Here is a 21,372-nt window from a genome sequence, read left to right as displayed (position 1 = left end):
TCAAAGCTTGGGCTTTCAAGGAGTGCCTGACCATCTGTACTCAAAAGTTACACTGGAGGAAAACAAGGGGAAAAAAGTGAAATCTTTGTCTATTTGAAATTTAAATGGTCATATTTGATACAAAGGGGCGAATGTTGGAAAAGACCCTGGGGCAGGGAAAGATTGAAGGCAGGAGGAGAAGGGGATGACAGAGGACAAGATGGTTGGATGGCATCACCGACGCAATGGACATGAGTTTGCGCAAGCTCCGGGAAACAGTGAAGGACAGGGCAGCCTGCTGTGCTGCAGTCCATGGGGTCACAAAAAGTCGGACACAACTGAGTGACTGAACTGAACTGAATTAGGGAAGTTCTTTCTCATGGATTACAATCAGTTGCTACAGATTTCATTTGAGAGACAAACCACATACCTGTTCTTTAGTTTATAAGTATTTATAACAAAATCAAATATGGGTCAAGCAAGGACAAAAGTGAAATTTATGAAGTTCTCTAATCTCTAAGAAAGCCTGAAGCCTCTTCCAGAGGCTGCCCCCTGGGTGCACTTTAACTAATTTATAATCAGTAAACAGGAGGAAAGGTAATGAGGTAATGTAGTTTATAACATAAGGGCAGGAAATGAGAACATAAAAATCCCCGTTTAAGATTTGTTATCATCTCATCTCTTAATTCTCTCTACTGACCCTTAGTAAAGTGCAGTCATGAACAGAATATATAAATTTAAACGTTTGCTAATAAAGTAAGAACTAGATCACAGCTGATAATCATACAAGAGGTTTCATTGACTACAGTGCAGGTTACGGCATGAAGAAGAAATAGTTATTTAAAAACACCACAGACCCTTACATAGCAAAGCTTAAGAAATAAATTAAGATTCTGATTGGGCTGTGCCGGGGAGGACGGGCCTCACTCGCTTCGGTCCTTGGGCTCACGGTACTTCCACTGGATGTAGTCGAAAATGTCCTTCTCACTGTCCACGGGCAGGGGCTCCCCGGCAACGCCTGCAAGGAGGGCCAAGAGACCTTCCTCATGAGCCAGTTCTGGAGCTCAGTTACAGAGGGGTCAGGATGGAAACCTGAACAGGACTTGCTTTCAGAGGGAAAAGACAAGAGTCCACAAGCGACTTAAAAAGACCTCCCTCAAGGGCTTCTGTTCATGCTTTGCCACGCACATATCACCAGTGCTACACAACGAACCTGAACACCTCAACTCTGGCCCTTTGACGTGACCCTAATCCATGACTCTCCTCTCTGCTGGATCTCCCCTGTGCCAGAGAAAAGACTCCAGTGAGCTCCTCTGCAGCTCAGCACACGGTCCCTGGACTAGCAATGCAGCAGTCCCGCAAAGCCCACTGAAGTGAAACCTGCATTGAGTGAGGGTCCCATGTAGTCTGTACACCCACTGACACGCGACAAGCACAGCCCTACTTCACAGTTTTAGGACAAAAGGACGAAATCTTCATTCTCTTAGCAGATAACAGTAGACCACATAATAAACAGACTGTGAAATGTTAACAAGATCTATAAAACAGATAAGCAATTCTTACCCTTTAAACTGTGAAAGTTTGGAGTCAAAGCTACCAAGTCTGGCCTGACACTGAAAGGAGCAACACCCGAGTTTTCCTGAAATCTTGGAGGCACATTTAAGAAAACAAAAATCCTTTAGGTCAATAAGAGTTTCTTCTTTTTTACTGACCATGGAAGTAGAAAGAATTTAATCCATTCGAACACAGAAAATAACTAAATCTTGTCATCATGAGCTGAGGGCCTGGGAACACCTATGGAGCAAAGCTTTCTCTGTTGCCTGAGGGACTAACAATTCTAAAGAAACTACAATTAACTGCCATGGTTACTTAAAGGCTCTTAGAAAAACCAAAGTTGCTAAACCAAAATATCCCGATGACTGGGATTATCTCCGATGCAGACACAAATACTCACCAGTGACACCCAAGGGACGGATTGTGTATTCATTGATTGTGAAGCCTTTTTCTAGGGCATGAGCTCGCATATTCTTATTGAAAATATCACTCCCGGTGAAATAGAGGACACCGCAGTAATACTGGTCCTTGGGTATCAACCTAAACAAAAGATACAAGCGAGCAATCCTTTACTATGCATTTCAAACTTCGCAAAAATAGGACTCATAATCAGGAAGGCACAATACAAGCCTGTGCAGTCCAATAACCTAAAGAGACCACCATCACTAGGACCATTCAAATGTCCTCAACCGTGCAGTTAGTTCAGGCTTCAGTAAACCACACTCTGCAAGGGGTGTGGACAAACCCAAAGATGGTCTCAGGACCACCTTCCCCAGCGGGATCCACCTCATGCTGTGGAAGGCAGCTTGAAAGTGAAAATGAGCGTGAAGTCGCTCAGTCGTGTCCGACTCTTTGCAACCCGTGGACTGTAGCCCACCAAGCTCCTCCGTCCATGGGATTCTCCAGGTAAGAATACTGGAGTGGGTTGCCATTTCCTTCTCCAGAGGATCTTCCCAACCCAGGGATCGAACCCAGGTCTCCCATATTGCAGGCAGACGCTTTAACTTCTGCAAATACTTAGGGCCAAGTACTAACATCAAAGATTTCAAGGGAGGAAAGAAAGCCAGGTTGAAAGAAGGGGGAGGAGGCGGGAGAGGTGGGGTGAAAGGGGTGGCCTTACAGACGTCTCCTGCCACCTACAGATACCCAGGCGTTATGGGACGTTTCCCTGGGCCTCCAGAGAAGGGAGGACTGGAACTCGCCCCTACCAGAAATCAGACCAGACCAGAACCAGAATTCAAGTTCTCTGCCAAGAGGAGGTGATCAGTCTCCAATCCTCAGCTCTGGCTGAGGGCCTTTCAACCAGATTCCTGCATCCAGGACCAGGGGACCAGAAAAACAGGCAAGGATAGGAAGGGTTAAGCAGAGGAAAGAGAGAGGGAAGGGGAGAGAGGTCAATAAATCTCTTGTTCCTTACCGGTCGGGGCACTCTGGCCAGTTGTCCGCGTCAGGAGGAGACCAGGGACCAAAGGGTCCCAGTTGCGGCCACTGGGTCTGGTCCATTGGCAGGCAAGCTGGCCCCTGAGTACCCCGAGTGGTCAGGATGTCAGTCTCAGCGGAGAAGAGTCCCACCAGAGTCGCCGTTTGTTGCAGGAAGGCTGACCCCTTCCAGGGCCCGAAACTGGGCTCTTGTCTAACACTCGGAAATGAATTGCCCGAGGAGACACATGCGCGGACAAAGCAAGAGATTTTCCTGGGAAAGGGCACCCGGGTGGAGAGTAGTAGGGTAAGGAAACCCAAGAGAACTGCTCTTCTCTTGATAAGGAAGGCACCTTATCAAGAGGCAAATCCAGAGATAATAAAGCAGATTCTGTCGATAGTGTTATCTTTACATACTTTCAGGCCAAAAAGTGTCTATTGCAAGGACATAGGGCACTTCAGGGGCTTCCCAGGGGGCACTAGTGATCAAGAATCCACCTGTCAATGCAGGAGAAGTAAGAAAGGGGGTCAGGAAGATCCCCTGGAGAAGGAAAAGGCAACCCACTCCAGTATTCTTGCCTGGAGAATCCCATGGACAGAGGAGCCTGGGGGGCTACAGTCCACAGTGTCGCAAAGAGTTGACAACTGCTTAGCGAACTAAACAGCAACAACAAGAATAAAGCAAAGTGGACTGTGCCAAAGGGCCTTGCCATAACAAAGAGGCTGAAAGGACCTTGTGACCCACTCTAGAACACAGGTGTATTTCAGTTGAAAAGGAAACCACGCAAGTCTCCTACACGGATGAGTGCAGGCTGCTGGGACCCTCAGTGGCATCAGCAAAAGGCCATCAGTTCCCTGAGTCAACTCAGTGCCAAGGCCTCGTCCCAGCTCCCTGACTCCTGCCGTGACTGAAGACAACTGATGCTGTTCCCAGCTAATGTGTATTGAGACCCGGGCAGCTTGTTTTAAATTTTATTTTCTTATTTTATTTTTTTACTTTACAATATTGTGTTGGTTTTACCATACATCAACATGAATCTGCGACGGGTGTACACGTGTTCCACATCTTGAACCCCCCTCCCTCCTCCCTCCCCGTACCATCCCTCTGGGTCATCCCAGTGCACCAGCCCCAAGCATCCTGTATCCTGCACTGAACCTAGACTGGCGATTCATTTCTTTTGTGATATTATACATGTTTCAATGCCATTCTTCCAAATCATCCCACCCTCTCCCTCTCCCACAGAGTCCAAAAGACTGTTCTATACATCTGTGTCTCTTCTGCTGTCTCGCATACAGGGTTATCGTTACCGTGTTTCTAAATTCCATATATATGCGTTAGTATACTGTATTGGTGTTTTTCTTTCTGGCTTACTTCACTCTGTATAATCAGCTCCACTTTCATCCACTTCATTAGAACTGATTCAAATGTATTCTTTTTAATGGCTGAGTAATACTCCATTGTGTTTATGTACCACAGCTTTCTTATCCAGTCATCTGCTGATGGACATCTAGGTTGCTTCCATGTCCTGCCTATTATAAACAGTGCTGCGATGAACACTGGGGTACACGTGTCTCTTTCAATTCTGGTTTCCTCGGTGTGTATGCCCAGCAGTGGGATTGCTGGGTCATAACTGGGCAGCTTTTTAAACATCTTTCCTTGCCTTTTCACAGCGGCAACTGCTGTCACTACCCCCATGTCCGTGTCTTGTGTAGCACGAGTATGTCTGGGGCTACAGGATGCAGAGGACGAAGAGCAATGCTGTGGGCTGAATGCTTGTGTGCCCAGACTCATGTGTTGCTATCCTAGCTCCCGGTATGATGGTGTTGGACGTGGGAACCTCCCGAGGCGCTTGGTCTGGAGGTGGGGCCCTCGTGAGTGGGATCAGCGCCCTCATGAAAGAGCCCCCTGCAGAGCTCCTTGTCCCTCCTTGAAGTGTGTGGAGAAGGTGGCAGGGAACCTGAGTACGTGGGGACTCTGACCTCAGACCACAGCGTGAACGCAAGCAGCTAGTCCGTGGGATTTCCATTACACAGAAGTACGGTGTGCGCCCAGGAACGGGGTAGGGCAGGCAAGGCCGTTAGGATTCATGCATCACACTCAGCATCATCGAATTGTTTTTCAGCCCAAAGAAGGCAGAGCACAACCTTGATTAAGCAAGCTAGGGGCCCCTGGTGTCGTTCTCAGCTACACGTCGGCTGTGGGGTCAGGAGGGCTGAGGCTGTTGCTGCAGAAAAGGGAGGTCCTAACACCGTCTGACTGCATAGCTCCGAAGGGGGGCCACTCACACAGACAGCAGTCTGGGTCCAAGTGGTGCCTCCAGGGTGTGTGACATCGCAGTCACCTCCCGCACCATCTATCTGCAAATTCCCCAAAACCTGGTCTGGAGGAGCCCTCCAGGCCACAAGCAGCTGAGGCTGAGAGGCCCGTGACCCAGCCAAGGACACAAGATCGGTGATGGGCCGGACTCCATCTTCCTGACTGCATCCAAGCCATTTCCAGAAGTGGAACCACCCGAAGGGGCAAGACCTCTGGTAAACACAGTTCCTCGGCGGTCCCCGCCTGACCTCAGTGTTTACACGGCTGCAGTGATTGCACGGATCCTGCAATCTTTGTCTCCCCTCATCAACCCGCCCCTCTCATCTTTCACTTATTGAACATGTCCTGTGAGATGCTGCCAAAGACCTGCTTCTTTCGGTTCCTTTGATTTTAAGAGATGCAGAATGTATGGAAATCAAACTGGTCTTGACACGGGAGCCATAACAAAACTTCACTTTCGGAAGTGAATATAAATCACAATGCTGACTTTGATGTGAACTACAGCGGCTGTCACTGGAGGGCACAGCTGTCAGCTCCTGCATACCAGCCCGCACCCCACTTCCCGGGCTGGGAATCACATCTCCCTCCTTGCTGAACCGGGGTGGGGGGTGGAATTGCTTTTCGAGAATTTTAATTTCCCCTGAGCTCAGTCTATACTCCCTGATCCTGCCCTTCCTTTGGGCCAGGAGCTCCCCGAGGCATGAGGACCAGCTCGGGTTGTCAGTTGGCCCACAGTCCTCGCCAGGGGCATCCAGGGCAGGAGAGCACATTAGGGCGTCCTCACGGGAGGGGCCAGGTTTCCAGCATGGGGAGCGGGCAATGCTCCGCCATCTGCGTCTGGGAACTCAGGGGCCCTGACCTACTGTTGGGTTTCAATCGGCCAGTCGTGTCCGACGCTTTGCAACCCCATGGACCGCAGCACACCAGGCCTCCCTGTCCTTCACCATTTGAGTTTACCCAAACTCACATCCATTGAGTCCCTGATGCCATCCAGCCATCTCATCTTCTGTCGTCCTTCTCCTCCTGCCCCCAATCCCTCCCTGCATGAGGGTCTTTTCCAATGAGTCAGCTCTTCCCATGAGGTAGCCAAAGTATTGGAGTTTCAGCTGCAGCATCAGTCCTTCCAATGAACATTCAGGACTGATCCCCTTTAGGATGGACTGGCCGGATCTCCGTGTAGTCCAAGGGACTCTCACGAGTCTTCTCCAATGCCACAGGTCAAAAGCACCAACTCCTTCTCAGCAGAAACGCTTCTGAAGCCTTTCTCTCCCCTCTGCTCCTCCCTGGCATCCACTTCCCACTGCTCCATCATCTCTAAGCCGCAAGGACTGACCTCAGCCTGAGGGTGGTGAGCGCGGCCATGGGGCATCCTGGCCGAGGAACCCTGATTGTTATCCGCAAGCAGCCTCTGCAGATCTGGAAACACCCCAGGTCGTCTTCCAGGGAGACTCTAGTATCGTCCTCAAGGTCACTCTGGACTTTGGGAGACCTAGAAATAACGGGCAACTGGGGCTGGGCGTGGATGTGTCTTTGGTGCATAGGATTACACTGAAGGCAGAGGAGAGGAGGACGACGGAGGATGAGACGGTTGGACGGCATCACCGATTCCACGGACATGAACTTGGGCAAGCTCCGGGAGATGGTGAGGGATGGGGAAGCCTGGCAGGCTGCAGTCCGTGGGGTCGTGAAGAGTAGGACGCGACTAAACTGCTGAATAACAACAACTATTGTATTACACAAACTTCTGCTGAGCACCCCCGAGGAAGGGCCGTGTGGTGTGCTGGGTCCTGAGCTTCACGTGAGGGTGGCCTGGGACAGAGCGTATGAGTGCCAGTTACTGCACCAGGCCTGCTACACAAAGTCATGCCCTGAACCCTCCAAATGTAGGACTTATGGGGAGTCATGCCCACTTTACGGTTGTGGAGATGCAGCCCAGAAAGCTGGAGTGTCTTGTTCAAAGTCACAATAAATGCATTTATTTATGTAGTCTTCCGTCACATAAAACAATGCATGGAACTTCTATTATGTGCCAGGCCTTCCAAGCATGAGGATACAAAGATGACACCTTTGTCTACAGTTGTAGAGACAAAACAGTGTCCAATCACAATAGAGTTTTATAAACACTACAGTGGGCACATGGATGCCTCCGGGAGTCAGGGGCTACAGGGAAGGCCCGTCCGTGTGGTGCTCCAATCAGGTCCACCTGACTCTGAAGCTCTCAGTCTTGCAAGGCTGAGAGAAAGTCAGACAGAGACGGAGAGGAGAAGCCTGCTTTTCAGTCTTGTTGCCCGTTTGCAGCCTCCTGCGTCTGGTATGTCTGAATCCTCACGTCCTCTCGTCCGTGGGAGTGGTCCTCCCGGAGGACACAGGGGTTAATCTTCTGTCTCCACGATGGATACCCAGCAAAGGCTTGATGACTTGGATCAGTGCTCCTGGCCTCTGTCCCACTGCCCCCAACCCACTTTCCATCCAAAATTCCATCTACAGTGTATGACCATCCATGCGCCTGCTTAGTTGCGTCAGTGTGTCTGACTCTTTGTGACTCCGTGGACTGTAGGCCCCCAGGCTCCTCTGACCATGAGATTCTCCAGGCAAGATTACTGGAGTGGGTTGCCATGCCCTCCTCCAGGGGATCTTCCCGACCTGGGGATCGAATCCAATTCCCTTAGGTCTCCTGCGTTGGCAGGTGGCTTCTTTACCCCTAGCGCCGCCTGGGAAGCCATAACCATCCACCTGTGCACAGAATTAGAAATGTCAGGGTGACCTGAACTCCTCCGTTTCACTCACATCAGCCGATGGAGATCCACCTGCAAAATCCCATCCTTCGCCGTCCTCACTGTCAGCGTGTCGCCCGCACACACCAGCCTTCCTCTTCGCTTCCTTCACCTCCTCTTTATTGGCCCCGCATTCACTTTCACCCACTGTAAGCCCAGCTCCACATTGCTTCCAGCACTGCGCTCCTAAAAAGCATTTAAAATTAGATCCTGTAATTCTCAAGTTCAAATATCCCCAGTGACTTTCTTTTGCTTATGAAATAACGTCTTCTGGTTCCCTTTGCCTGTTATCAGCTTTGCACAATCTAGCCTTCTCTGGTCTCTCCACCATCTGCTCCAGTCACACAGACCCTCTAGAACTGATATGTGCCTTCCTGCCCCTGTTCACACTTCACTGTCTGAGCCTGAGGCGTATCATCCCCTGCTTCTTAACCTAGGGAACTCCTACTCAACCCACAAAACCCAGCTCAAATAAGCCCTCCTCCAGAGGGCTAATCGCGCCCTCCCCTGTGATCCTCCAGCCCCACATTTCTGCCTTTTTGTTCGTGTTTGTCGTAATATATAGAAATTGTCTCTACATACATGTCTTTTGGACATTAACTCCTCACAGGCAAGGGCCATTTTTATCTTTTATTCCCAATACCTAATCATAGGTTCTACTCCATACAAAGTACTCAGTGAATATTTGTGCCAGTCCTTTTTGTCTGTGTGCTTTGCCAGAGGCTTCTTCTGCCCTAATATTCTCTCTTCAGTTAGCTAACAGGAAGCAGAGAAACCCAGCAAGCAACAAACCCTGGGGCTTTCTCCTTTCTCTTTGGTCATAATTGTCCAACTTCAAAATAAATTCCGTAACACACCTAGTCACCAGGCATAGCCTACTATCAAACGGTGTTTGATGTTGGTTTACATGAGAAAGTCGTACTTGCAGAAGAAATAGCTCCTCACTCCACACAATGGAGGCAGACACCCCAACACCAGGGAGAGAGCCAAGGAACAGAGCCTCCGGTTGCCTGCCCCGGCCGCCACGGCACTGGGCAGCCTTTGAGGCTGAGAATGGTCCCCTGGCACAGAATATCCAGGTTCATCTTGACGACTGAGGTCAGCTGGTTCTGGAAGAAGACCCAGTGATACTAAGAATGACATTGATGGCATAGAAAAAATGCGTCTTTAGATTTTAAAGGGTACCTTACATCCCAGGTAGTGGGATGAATTTACCCTGAGAACAAAGCCAACAGTAAAGGGATTTTTAGATCCACATTCAGACTGTTCTACCCTTAAAGTACTTAGGCAGTGACAAAGTGTGGCTAACTCAGTCATATCCAACTCTTTGCGACTCCATGGACTATAGCCGGCCAGGCTACTCGGTCCATGAAATTCTCCAGGCGAGAATACTGGAGTGGGTTGCAGTTCCCTTCTCCAGGGGATCTTTCTGACCCAGGGATTGAACCTGGGGCTCCTGCATTGCAGGTAGATTCTTGACCATCTGAGCCACCAGGAAGGTAAGTGCATGTCAAAATTATTTGACTTAGGTAACACTTTGACTGGGAAAAAAATCAGACAAAAGGGGATGAAGCAGAAGTTATGAAAGTTTAAATTAAAATGCATGAAATTCCCTCTGAAATCTGCTATATTGGAGACTGTTCCACTTCAGTCAATTCACCACCATACAACACAAGTTAAATCCACTGCTCAATAAAATGCACCCAAACTTCCTATTAAGTTGTGTAAATCTGTATATACAATGGGCTCTCTGGGGTTCTCATTAAAAGGACAATTTTCATAAAGCTCATTATTTTCCTAATTAAATAATCCTAACTTCAAACAGTTCCATTTTCATCTTTAGGAGAATTCTTTTCCAACTGACATTTAGCCAGAACAGGTTCTGTTACATTCACAGCTCTTAAGCTGTTGGGCTCTTTACATCTGGATGCCAGAGCTAATCAGAAGCATCGTCCCTCGTTTCTACCTGAGCACAGTCTTCACTACCTGAGCATCGTTTAAAGTGTCTCGTTGCCATCTACTTTATTGTTATGAGTTCGGGTTTATACGGCCTTTCTGGGTTTCCTGTCTAGAGAAGATCCTATAGCATTTGTTGGAGAGCTGGTTTGGTGGTGCTGAATTCTCTGAGCTTTTGCTTGTCTGTAAAGCTTTTGATATCTCCTTCATATTTGAATGAGATTCTTGGTGGGAGAGGGAGAGGGTGGGATGATTTGGGAGAATGGCATTGAAACATGTATACTATCATGTAAGAAGCGAATCGCCAGTCTATGTTCGATACAGGATACAGGATGCTTGGGGCTGGTGCACGGGGATGATCCAGGGAGATGATATGGGGTGGGAGGTGGGAGGGGGGTTCAGGACTGGGAACTCATGTACACCCGTGGCTGATTCATGTCAATGTACGGCAAAACCAATACAGTATTGCAAAGCAAAATAAAGTAAAAATAAAAATTAAAAAAAAAAACAAAATGTCTCAGTACGTTTCTTAGTTTTTGGCATCCCGCATAGCACATTGGCTAATAGGAGCCATTCTTTCTTGGGAGCACAATTAGCTGTGAAAACAGCTCTTAGAGCGGACTCCCTCCTCCCCCACAGGATTATGGAAGGTAGGAAATGCAGGAGATTATCAGAGTTTGCCTTTGATACAGACATCCTGCTCCTCTGCTGGCCCTTCGAACTGACCTTGAGAGGCCGTAATTAAGAAGGATTCAACCGCTGGAGGAGCAGCGGCTGCAGTCCTGTCTGTGCTCCCAACTCGATTGAGTCCTTGTTTTGAACTATTGATCAAACAGATTTGCAGGGATTTGTTCTAGCCTGTGTGGGGTAAGAAGGAAGGAAATGAAGGAGGAGGGAGCAGGGAGAAAGGAGGGGACGCATCTATAAATAGCTCAAGAGGGAACCTGCAGATCAGACCTGGCTTATCGCATTTCACACACCTTCTGCCCTTCTTTCAGAAAAAGCAGTTCCCAGCAACTTGCTGAGTTTCCATCTCGGCCAAAGCTCCACTGCGGGTGCAGAGCTGCCCAGCTTCAAGGAGGACGCGGGGAGGTCTGAGAGGGTCGAGGATGATGCTGGTCGTTCTGCTGGGGCTCGGCTGGCTGTGCGCCCCCCTGGGAGCCCTGGCTATGGATTTCAGCGTTAAGAACTCTGCTGATGAACAAGGGGCCCAGGAGGTAACGCCCTGCAAGGGAGGAGGGCTGGGTGCTGGATTTGCATGAAGCATCACTCAGATCGGGGTCTGAAATGGTTCATCTCAACTAGCCTGGGAGCTGGAAAGGCTGTGAGCTCGATTGAAGGCCTCCTGGGAGAATCCAGTCACCTTCACATTAACTCACCCAAGAAGCCTAGTGGCTTTTCAGGGCACTGAGCTCTCAATTCGCCTATAAATCAGAGAGGAAGTGGACAGCGAGAAGGCTGTGCCACCTGCCGGGCCTCTGATACATAATACCTTGCTTCCTTAGAGCTTGAGATAGTTGTCACGCCTCCTAACAACAGACGATGAAAATGCAACTCAGACAAGCTAAGGGATTTAACTAAGGCCATGCAGTCAGGGAATTTGGGAGTTACTAGTTTAATGCTATGTGGCAAGGAGCACCAGCTTGTCACCCTCTCACTTCACAGAACTGTTTTATAGGAAATGTTCATATCTGTTTGAAAAAGCATCAGTTGTAGATGAGAAAAGCCGGTCTTTGGTATCTGTTCCTCTGCAAATGAGGCATCCCTAAGATCAAGTGACTTGGGTGAGGTCCCCCGAGGGCTACTTGGCCAATGGTGACTGATGGAGTCACAAGGTCAGCTAGATAGAGCTGCCACAAACACCAGCCTTCCATCTCATTAAACTGTAGCACAGTGTCCAGGGCTTCTAGCCCCAGAGCAAGAATCTCGTAATCAGGGACTTCCTTGGTGGTCCAGTGGCTGGGACTCTGCACTCCCAGCGGAGGGGGCCTGGGTTCGATTCCTGACCAGGGAACTAGATCCCACGGCTACAACTAAGGCCTGGTGCAGCCAAATAAATAAATAAACAAATATATACATTTTGAAATCTCATAACCATCTCTACGACACATGGGAAAACATTTTCTTCCATTTTCACAAAGAGCATAAAAATTAAATTCTGGGTTTAAAAGTAGGACAATTTTTGAAACACGAATAACCTTGGCAGCACATAGCTCTCTTTGTTGGTGATTTGCTCTCCCCTTCATGGGAGAAAACCAACTCTAGTGGAAAGAAATGAAGATGCTGCTAGAGGCTGGTGGCAACATCTCAAGGGCCTCAGCATTCGGCTCCCTCCACCTCCTGCCTGCAGTAAAAGGCTTGCTTCCATCTCGCTGGATTCTCTAGCCCTGTGAACAAATGTCCCTTCACAGGATTCATGGTGTACGTTTGACGAAGACTGCGGTGCTGGAAAATTCTGCATCAAACTTCGGAAGGAGACACCGTTCTGCGCCACCTGCCGTAGAACACGGAGGCGGTGCCAGCATGTCAACATGTGCTGCCCCGGGATGCTCTGCGTGAACAGTGAGTTGGCCCAGAGCTCAACAGGACCGCTGTGCTCCGACGAGGCGGAGGCAGCACCTGGGTCTCTTGGAGGACGATGTCCCACGACAGGCACTCTCTAAAGGCTCCCTGAAGTCATTCTGGAAGCGAATCTCCCCAGCTGCCTCTTTTCAGTGCAGCAAAATAGTTCCTTTCCTGGCAACAACTCTTGCCAGCAACATGGAGATGATTTTAAAGGAAGGGTGCAAGTTGGAATCACTGTTTCCGCTTTGATTCAGTTACTTAACCCCCTTTCTCTGCCTTATGTGAGACATAAATATGTAGTGCACGTGTCCCAGAAACCTAGACAGTCACAGAGAGACTGAAGGCAGAGGCCCTGCCAACCTCTCTGGCAGCGTGAAGATGCGCCTGCCCGTGGCTCTCGTTCTCTAATCCCGCCCGCTTGTCTGTCAGATGTCTGTACTCTACGGGAAGACATACGGCCAAAGGTGGAGAGGACAACGGCGCACCCTGTTCAGCAAGAAAAACGCATGAGGAAGCCAAATATTGGAACGCCACCACACGGGAAGCGTAAGAGCAGCATTCTAAATATGAGTGTTGTGTACATACATATATATGGGCTCCCATATATATATGGGTGGCTCAATGGCACCCCACTCCAGTATCCTTGCCTGAAAAGTCCCATGGACGGAAGAGCCTGGTGGGCTGCAGTCCATGGGGTCGCTAAGAGTCAGACATGACTGAGCAACTTCACTTTTACTCTTCACTTTCATGCACTGGAGAAGGAAATGGCAACCCACTCCAGAGTTCTTGCCTGGAGAATCCCAGGGACGGGGGAGCCTGGTGGCCTGCCGTCTCTGGGGTCGCACAGAGTCAGACAAGACTGAGCGACTTAGCAGCGGCAGCAGCAGCAGTGGTGGTCAAGAACCTGCCTGCCAATGCAGGAGACGTGGGTTCGATCCCTGGGTCGGGAAGATCCCCTGGAATAGGAGATGGCAACCCACTCTAGTATCCTTGCCTGGAAAATCCCATGGACGGAGGAGCCTGGCGGGCTGTACAGTCCATGGGGTCATGAAGTGTCAGACGTGACTGACCAACTAACACACACATAGCCCAATTAAAAAAAATACATCCAACACAGATAAGCCAATAAGCTTGTTTTAAAAAAAATAAAAATAAAAAAAATAAAAGAGATGAACACAGATGCAGTAACTTTTCACTCTCAAACAAAATACAAGCTTCACTAAGATGCTTTTGAAACAACTGTAATCTTAAAATCCAACCTTCGACAGAAAGCAGCTGGAATGTTTGAGGGTGGACCGGCTGCTCCTGGTGGTGTCTTCAGGTTAACTGGTCCCTGTGTAGCAGTGGTCTCTTAGCATGGCAGCACACAGCCCCTTTACTAAAACACTGCCGAGTGATACTTACGTCTCAAGACAGGAAACCCCATCTTTCTCTGACAGAGGTTTTACCTCGGTTGTTGTTCAGTCGCCGTCACGTCTAACTCTTTGCGATCCCATGGACTGCAGCACGCCAGGCTTCCCTGTCCCTCACCATCTCCCGGAGTTTGCCCAAGTTCACATCCATTGAATCAGTGACGCCATCCGACCAACCCATCTCCTGCTGCCCTCTGCTCCTCCTGCTCTCCGCCTCCTCAGGCAGGATCTTCTGCTCGGGAGAGCTGTCCGTTTCACTGCTGTGCTCAGCGTTGGAGCCGGGCGTGCTGCTCCAGCCTAACTTTGCCGGCTTATCCTCCCTGCCTTGCCTCACCCCAGTCACACCCCGACAAGCCAGCTGCTTATCACTAAAGCCTGTGTCAATCTTGTTACAGCACCAAAGAGACGAAGGTGTTTCACAAGTTTAGACTGCGGGCCTGGACTTTGCTGCGTTCGTCATTTTGCGATCAAACTCTGCAAACCGCTGCTACAGGAGGGACAGGTCTGCTCTAGGAGGCGTTACAACTTTGACCCGATTCTGGAAGTGTTCCACCACTGTAAATGTAAGGCCGGGCTAGTGTGTCGGAGTCAGGTGGCTCATCGACACTGCGGACAGTTGCAAGTGTGCCAGAAACCCTAACGGCTGCAGGTCTAACCCTGCAGAAATCTCAGGCATGCACTCACACATCTTCCCATCTACACATCTTAAAATCCAATCTTGTAATAAGTGAAACAAACTGAGCTGCAGAAGCCGTCTTGTGAGGAATAGAAACTAGTTTGGCTTTTTGTCTGTTTCTGCAGAAAAGTGGACGTGATTCTAGAACAAATTTAAGTTCATCTAGTCATTCAGTTAGTTCAAATAAATCTTTTAAGTAATTTCTGGTGAAGTTCTGATACCTGAAGGGAATTGGGCGGGGAAGCGGAGTGACAGTTTATCTGTTGTTAAATTAGCTTACCAGGGAAAATTTCCTTAAAACCCCTACTGTTTATAAGCCTTCATGTCTTGGAAGGGAAACGCCATCTCGCTACAAAAACAGAAACTTGGTTAATAAAGATACAAGATTCAAAAGATAATAGCCTATGTTGGTATAACCCAATGCAAGTTCCAAGGCACTTGTCCATTATTTTGTTTTCAATAGCCTTACTATTTAAGAACTTCTCATGTTTTTGTATTGATATAATTTCTGTATTTCAAAGCTTGGGCTTTCAAGGAGTGCCTGACCATCTGTACTCAAAAGTTACACTGGAGGAAAACAAGGGGAAAAAAGTGAAATCTTTGTCTATTTGAAATTTAAATGGTCATATTTGATACAAAGGGGCGAATGTTGGAAAAGACCCTGGGGCAGGGAAAGATTGAAGGCAGGAGGAGAAGGGGATGACAGAGGACAAGATGGTTGGATGGCATCACCGACGCAATGGACATGAGTTTGCGCAAGCTCCGGGAAACAGTGAAGGACAGGGCAGCCTGCTGTGCTGCAGTCCATGGGGTCACAAAAAGTCGGACACAACTGAGTGACTGAACTGAACTGAATTAGGGAAGTTCTTTCTCATGGATTACAATCAGTTGCTACAGATTTCATTTGAGAGACAAACCACATACCTGTTCTTTAGTTTATAAGTATTTATAACAAAATCAAATATGGGTCAAGCAAGGACAAAAGTGAAATTTATGAAGTTCTCTAATCTCTAAGAAAGCCTGAACCCTCTTCCAGAGGCTGGCCCCTGGGTGCACTTTAACTAATTTATAATCAGTAAACAGGAGGAAAGGTAATGAGGTAATGTAGTTTATAACATAAGGGCAGGAAATGAGAACATAAAAATCCCCGTTTAAGATTTGTTATCATCTCATCTCTTAATTCTCTCTACTGACCCTTAGTAAAGTGCAGTCATGAACAGAATATATAAATTTAAACGTTTGCTAATAAAGTAAGAACTAGATCACAGCTGATAATCATACAAGAGGTTTTATTGACTACAGTGCAGGTTACGGCATGAAGAAGAAATAGTTATTTAAAAACACCACAGACCCTTACATAGCAAAGCTTAAGAAATAAATTAAGATTCTGATTGGGCTGTGCCGGGGAGGACGGGCCTCACTCGCTTCGGTCCTTGGGCTCACGGTACTTCCACTGGATGTAGTCGAAAATGTCCTTCTCACTGTCCACGGGCAGGGGCTCCCCGGCAACGCCTGCAAGGAGGGCCAAGAGACCTTCCTCATGAGCCAGTTCTGGAGCTCAGTTACAGAGGGGTCAGGATGGAAACCTGAACAGGACTTGCTTTCAGAGGGAAAAGACAAGAGTCCACAAGCGACTTAAAAAGACCTCCCTCAAGGGCTTCTGTTCATGCTTTGCCACGCACATATCACCAGTGCTACACAACGAACCTGAACACCTCAACTCTGGCCCTTTGACGTGACCCTAATCCATGACTCTCCTCTCTGCTGGATCTCCCCTGTGCCAGAGAAAAGACTCCAGTGAGCTCCTCTGCAGCTCAGCACACGGTCCCTGGACTAGCAATGCAGCAGTCCCGCAAAGCCCACTGAAGTGAAACCTGCATTGAGTGAGGGTCCCATGTAGTCTGTACACCCACTGACACGCGACAAGCACAGCCCTACTTCACAGTTTTAGGACAAAAGGACGAAATCTTCATTCTCTTAGCAGATAACAGTAGACCACATAATAAACAGACTGTGAAATGTTAACAAGATCTATAAAACAGATAAGCAATTCTTACCCTTTAAACTGTGAAAGTTTGGAGTCAAAGCTACCAAGTCTGGCCTGACACTGAAAGGAGCAACACCCGAGTTTTCCTGAAATCTTGGAGGCACATTTAAGAAAACAAAAATCCTTTAGGTCAATAAGAGTTTCTTCTTTTTTACTGACCATGGAAGTAGAAAGAATTTAATCCATTCGAACACAGAAAATAACTAAATCTTGTCATCATGAGCTGAGGGCCTGGGAACACCTATGGAGCAAAGCTTTCTCTGTTGCCTGAGGGACTAACAATTCTAAAGAAACTACAATTAACTGCCATGGTTACTTAAAGGCTCTTAGAAAAACCAAAGTTGCTAAACCAAAATATCCCGATGACTGGGATTATCTCCGATGCAGACACAAATACTCACCAGTGACACCCAAGGGACGGATTGTGTATTCATTGATTGTGAAGCCTTTTTCTAGGGCATGAGCTCGCATATTCTTATTGAAAATATCACTCCCGGTGAAATAGAGGACACCGCAGTAATACTGGTCCTTGGGTATCAACCTAAACAAAAGATACAAGCGAGCAATCCTTTACTATGCATTTCAAACTTCGCAAAAATAGGACTCATAATCAGGAAGGCACAATACAAGCCTGTGCAGTCCAATAACCTAAAGAGACCACCATCACTAGGACCATTCAAATGTCCTCAACCGTGCAGTTAGTTCAGGCTTCAGTAAACCACACTCTGCAAGGGGTGTGGACAAACCCAAAGATGGTCTCAGGACCACCTTCCCCAGCGGGATCCACCTCATGCTGTGGAAGGCAGCTTGAAAGTGAAAATGAGCGTGAAGTCGCTCAGTCGTGTCCGACTCTTTGCAACCCGTGGACTGTAGCCCACCAAGCTCCTCCGTCCATGGGATTCTCCAGGTAAGAATACTGGAGTGGGTTGCCATTTCCTTCTCCAGAGGATCTTCCCAACCCAGGGATCGAACCCAGGTCTCCCATATTGCAGGCAGACGCTTTAACTTCTGCAAATACTTAGGGCCAAGTACTAACATCAAAGATTTCAAGGGAGGAAAGAAAGCCAGGTTGAAAGAAGGGGGAGGAGGCGGGAGAGGTGGGGTGAAAGGGGTGGCCTTACAGACGTCTCCTGCCACCTACAGATACCCAGGCGTTATGGGACGTTTCCCTGGGCCTCCAGAGAAGGGAGGACTGGAACTCGCCCCTACCAGAAATCAGACCAGACCAGAACCAGAATTCAAGTTCTCTGCCAAGAGGAGGTGATCAGTCTCCAATCCTCAGCTCTGGCTGAGGGCCTTTCAACCAGATTCCTGCATCCAGGACCAGGGGACCAGAAAAACAGGCAAGGATAGGAAGGGTTAAGCAGAGGAAAGAGAGAGGGAAGGGGAGAGAGGTCAATAAATCTCTTGTTCCTTACCGGTCGGGGCACTCTGGCCAGTTGTCCGCGTCAGGAGGAGACCAGGGACCAAAGGGTCCCAGTTGCGGCCACTGGGTCTGGTCCATTGGCAGGCAAGCTGGCCCCTGAGTACCCCGAGTGGTCAGGATGTCAGTCTCAGCGGAGAAGAGTCCCACCAGAGTCGCCGTTTGTTGCAGGAAGGCTGACCCCTTCCAGGGCCCGAAACTGGGCTCTTGTCTAACACTCGGAAATGAATTGCCCGAGGAGACACATGCGCGGACAAAGCAAGAGATTTTCTTGGGAAAGGGCACCCGGGTGGAGAGCAGTAGGGTAAGGAAACCCAAGAGAACTGCTCTTCTCTTGATAAGGAAGGCACCTTATCAAGAGGCAAATCCAGAGATAATAAAGCAGATTCTGTCGATAATGTTACTCTTTACATACTTTCAGACCAAAACGTGTCTATTGCAAGGACATAGGGCACTTCAGGGGCTTCCCAGGGGGCACTAGTGATCAAGAATCCACCTGTCAATGCAGGAGAAGTAAGAAAGGGGGTCAGGAAGATGCCCTGGAGAAGGAAACGGCAACCCACTCCAGTATTCTTGCCTGGAGAATTCCATGGACAGAGGAGCCTGGCGGGCTACAGTCCACAGGGCCACAAAGAGTTGGACATGACTGAAATGACTTAGCAGTAGCATGGGACTGCAGAATTAAAAGGGATCCTGGATATTTATGCAAATTCCAAGATATACCCAGGGGGAGGGGTGGGGGGGGAGGAGAAAAGAAAGGAGAAGTTATAGGTCAGCAACAAATTTTGAACAATACCTGATATCAATTCTCCTGTGTGGATATTCCTTTTCATCGTTTTTACTGGGAAGCTGACAAACACCCTAAAATGGATATTTAAAATAAAGTTTAAAGATTTTTTTTAAAATTTCAGTCTTAATTCTAATCAAATATTGTTAAGGGTGAAGTTACCTCTGCTTTAAACGGAGGTGGTTTTAGCCTGTGGAAACCTGTAACATAACTTTTCTCTGTTCTATATCATCACCCCCTGTACTGTAATACTTCGCGATTACTAAAGAACCACAGGGAGCAGCAGATGATGCGTCATCTGGCTTTTTTGTGACTCTAAACAAGAAAATAATCAAGGAAAGCACGAAAGACAGACCAGAACAAACAGAAACAAGCAACTCGGAAGAAACAATGATTATTCAGGAAGACGAAAACACACACAAAAGCTACCAGTAATCTTCTCAGATTACAGATATTTTATCCATGATACAAGGACAGAATGCTACAGGAAAAGAAAACTCTAGGAAAGGATTTAAATCAAAATAAAAAATATTATAGAAAAATTGGAAGTTGGAGATATCGTCCAGAAATTAGAGAAGGCAGAGAGAGTACAATTAAGAAAAAAATTAAAAGATAGAGGACTGTTTTATTCCTTCTCTATGGGGGAGTTTCCTTATACTTTGGTAGTTTTTAAACAACAATTATCAAGGTCTGTTTTGTTATCTTTTCCTTTTCCAGAAAAATGGGGAAAGTTTATGGGCTGGGCAACAACCCATATGTAAAATATGTAAAAAAGAAAAACACTGCCATTTTTCAAATTTAAAGCTTCAAACGCCACATTCCGAGAAAAATACACAAGTTACAAGCTTCCAGTTCTGAAGGGCAGTCGAGCTGGTACACACGTCACTAAAAGCCGTCCGTTTCACTCAGCAACACAGAAGAATCAAAATCTAAAATGGTTATTTTCTTTAGCAACTTCTCTGGCTGAGAGATTAACGAATCCTGTCTATCTTCAAATATGAAACCTACCTTCTCAGGCACTAACACTTACAACTCCGATGGAATTCCCATGAGGTATTACCTTGCTGACATGGAGGTCTGAGTACCATGGGCAATGATCTTGCTGTCTGTCACACCAGTAACAGGATTCCATCTAATGGCTTTGTTCCTTTCCTCTAGGCTAAATTTCATTTCCTGAACTTTTTCTGAAGTGCTGCTGTTAAAGAATTTCTCTGTATCACTGTAAAGTCTTTATTAGAGTGAGTGGATTAGTTTTGTTTGGCATTTCAATGAGGTAGCTTTATGCTGACTCTGAAATAAAGCCTCCTCCATTCCTCTCGTGTGGCTGAGGTTTCTCCTATTGTCCCCTGAAATCCTCACTGTGATCACAGAAAATCATCTTCTGAGGCCAAACCTGCACAAACACACTAAGATATGAGTGGTACTCATCTAATAAAAAGGTATCTAAATGCAGAAGAAATTGGTTTTTCTTCCAAATGTTAATATATTCACAGGAAGAATAGTTGAATTAAGTAAAGACCATGAGTCCACAAGAAGATCTGGAATAACCCTGACTTTCCTAAGGTTTCGTTACTATTAATTTAAAGGAGTTCATGTTTTAAAGATAACTTTAAAAACATAGAGAAGGACTATTTAGTCAGTGATTATAGCAACAAGATATTCTGAAATCAACTGGATTGATATAGAGTGGAGTTTATTCTACTTCATAAGCTGAATTCATTTCGCAACCAATTTCCTTTCAGAAACCCAAAGCTCTTAAAACTTCTTTGGTGGTCCTCACTAATGTTCTGTGCCCAGAGTCACTGCCCTGACTCCTGCCTGCCATCCTGCCTCCCAGAGGTCTGCTGGGCTAGCTCCCTCACCTCCAGCCTCTCCCTGGGTGTCATCTCAGTAAGGTCATCTTATTTAATACCTTCTCCTCAACTCCCTAGATGGTGCTAGCAGTAAAGAACCTGCCTGCCAATGCAGGAGGTGTAAGACACCTGGGTTTGATCCCTGGGTTAGGAAGATCCCCTGGAGGAGGACAGGGCAACCCACTCCAGTATTCTTGCCTGAAGAATCCCATGGAGAGAGGGGCCTGGTGGTCCACAGTCCACGGGGTTGCAAAGAGTCTGACGCGCCTGAAGTGACTGAGCACACACTTATTATCTTAACCTACCGTGCAACTCACCTACTTAATATACTCACTGTGGACAAGCAGTCCCTTCCACGCCCGTCAAATAAAAGTAGCACTCAAATTCACGGATCTACCCCTTGCTCCCGGGGCAGAGCCTAGAACGCTGTGATGCTACACACTCTGGTGAACCGACTGAATACAGCCTCTCGTCTGACCGACAGCCCTTCTCCCCACTTTGTTTTTTCACAGCACCACCCTCTGTCCATTCCTTCTTCTGTTCCCCAATGTTATACCTTCTAGACTACTGCCTTCCTTTCATCGATCTATTTCCGAACAGAAACATACTA

The 21,372-nt window shown here is 47.6% G+C and overlaps 2 protein-coding genes across 5 annotated transcripts in view; one reads left to right on the top strand and one right to left on the bottom strand.

The window, feature by feature from the left end:
* Positions 1–707: 707 nt before the first annotated feature.
* POLB (DNA polymerase beta) overlaps positions 708–21,372 on the bottom strand; it is a 41,155-nt gene continuing 20,490 nt past the window's right edge. For 2 of the 4 annotated variants that reach the window (XM_052661322.1, XM_052661325.1), the window contains 3 exons: positions 18,919–18,983; positions 17,101–17,240; positions 15,932–16,164 (listed from right to left, as the gene is read on the bottom strand). In XM_052661322.1, the coding sequence (XP_052517282.1) occupies positions 16,070–16,164; positions 17,101–17,240; positions 18,919–18,983 (300 nt within the window). In that variant the 3' untranslated portion in view covers positions 15,932–16,069. Of the gene's footprint in view, positions 998–1,933; positions 2,074–15,931; positions 16,165–17,100; positions 17,241–18,918; positions 18,984–21,372 lie in introns of those variants that run through there. The other 2 variants (XM_052661324.1, XM_052661323.1) reach the window with 2 other exon arrangements.
* LOC128068218 (dickkopf-related protein 4-like) lies at positions 11,109–14,616 on the top strand. Its single transcript, XM_052661326.1, has 4 exons — positions 11,109–11,216; positions 12,411–12,561; positions 12,994–13,110; positions 14,372–14,616. The coding sequence occupies exons 1-4, from the start codon at positions 11,109–11,111 to the stop codon at positions 14,614–14,616; spliced, it is 621 nt and encodes a 206-aa protein (XP_052517286.1).

Source organism: Budorcas taxicolor, chromosome 24, assembly GCF_023091745.1.
Source record: "Budorcas taxicolor isolate Tak-1 chromosome 24, Takin1.1, whole genome shotgun sequence".
NCBI classification, from domain to species: domain Eukaryota; kingdom Metazoa; phylum Chordata; class Mammalia; order Artiodactyla; family Bovidae; genus Budorcas; species Budorcas taxicolor.
Note: the sequence above shows the minus strand (reverse complement) of the source record. Positions and strands in the feature narration are given on the sequence as shown.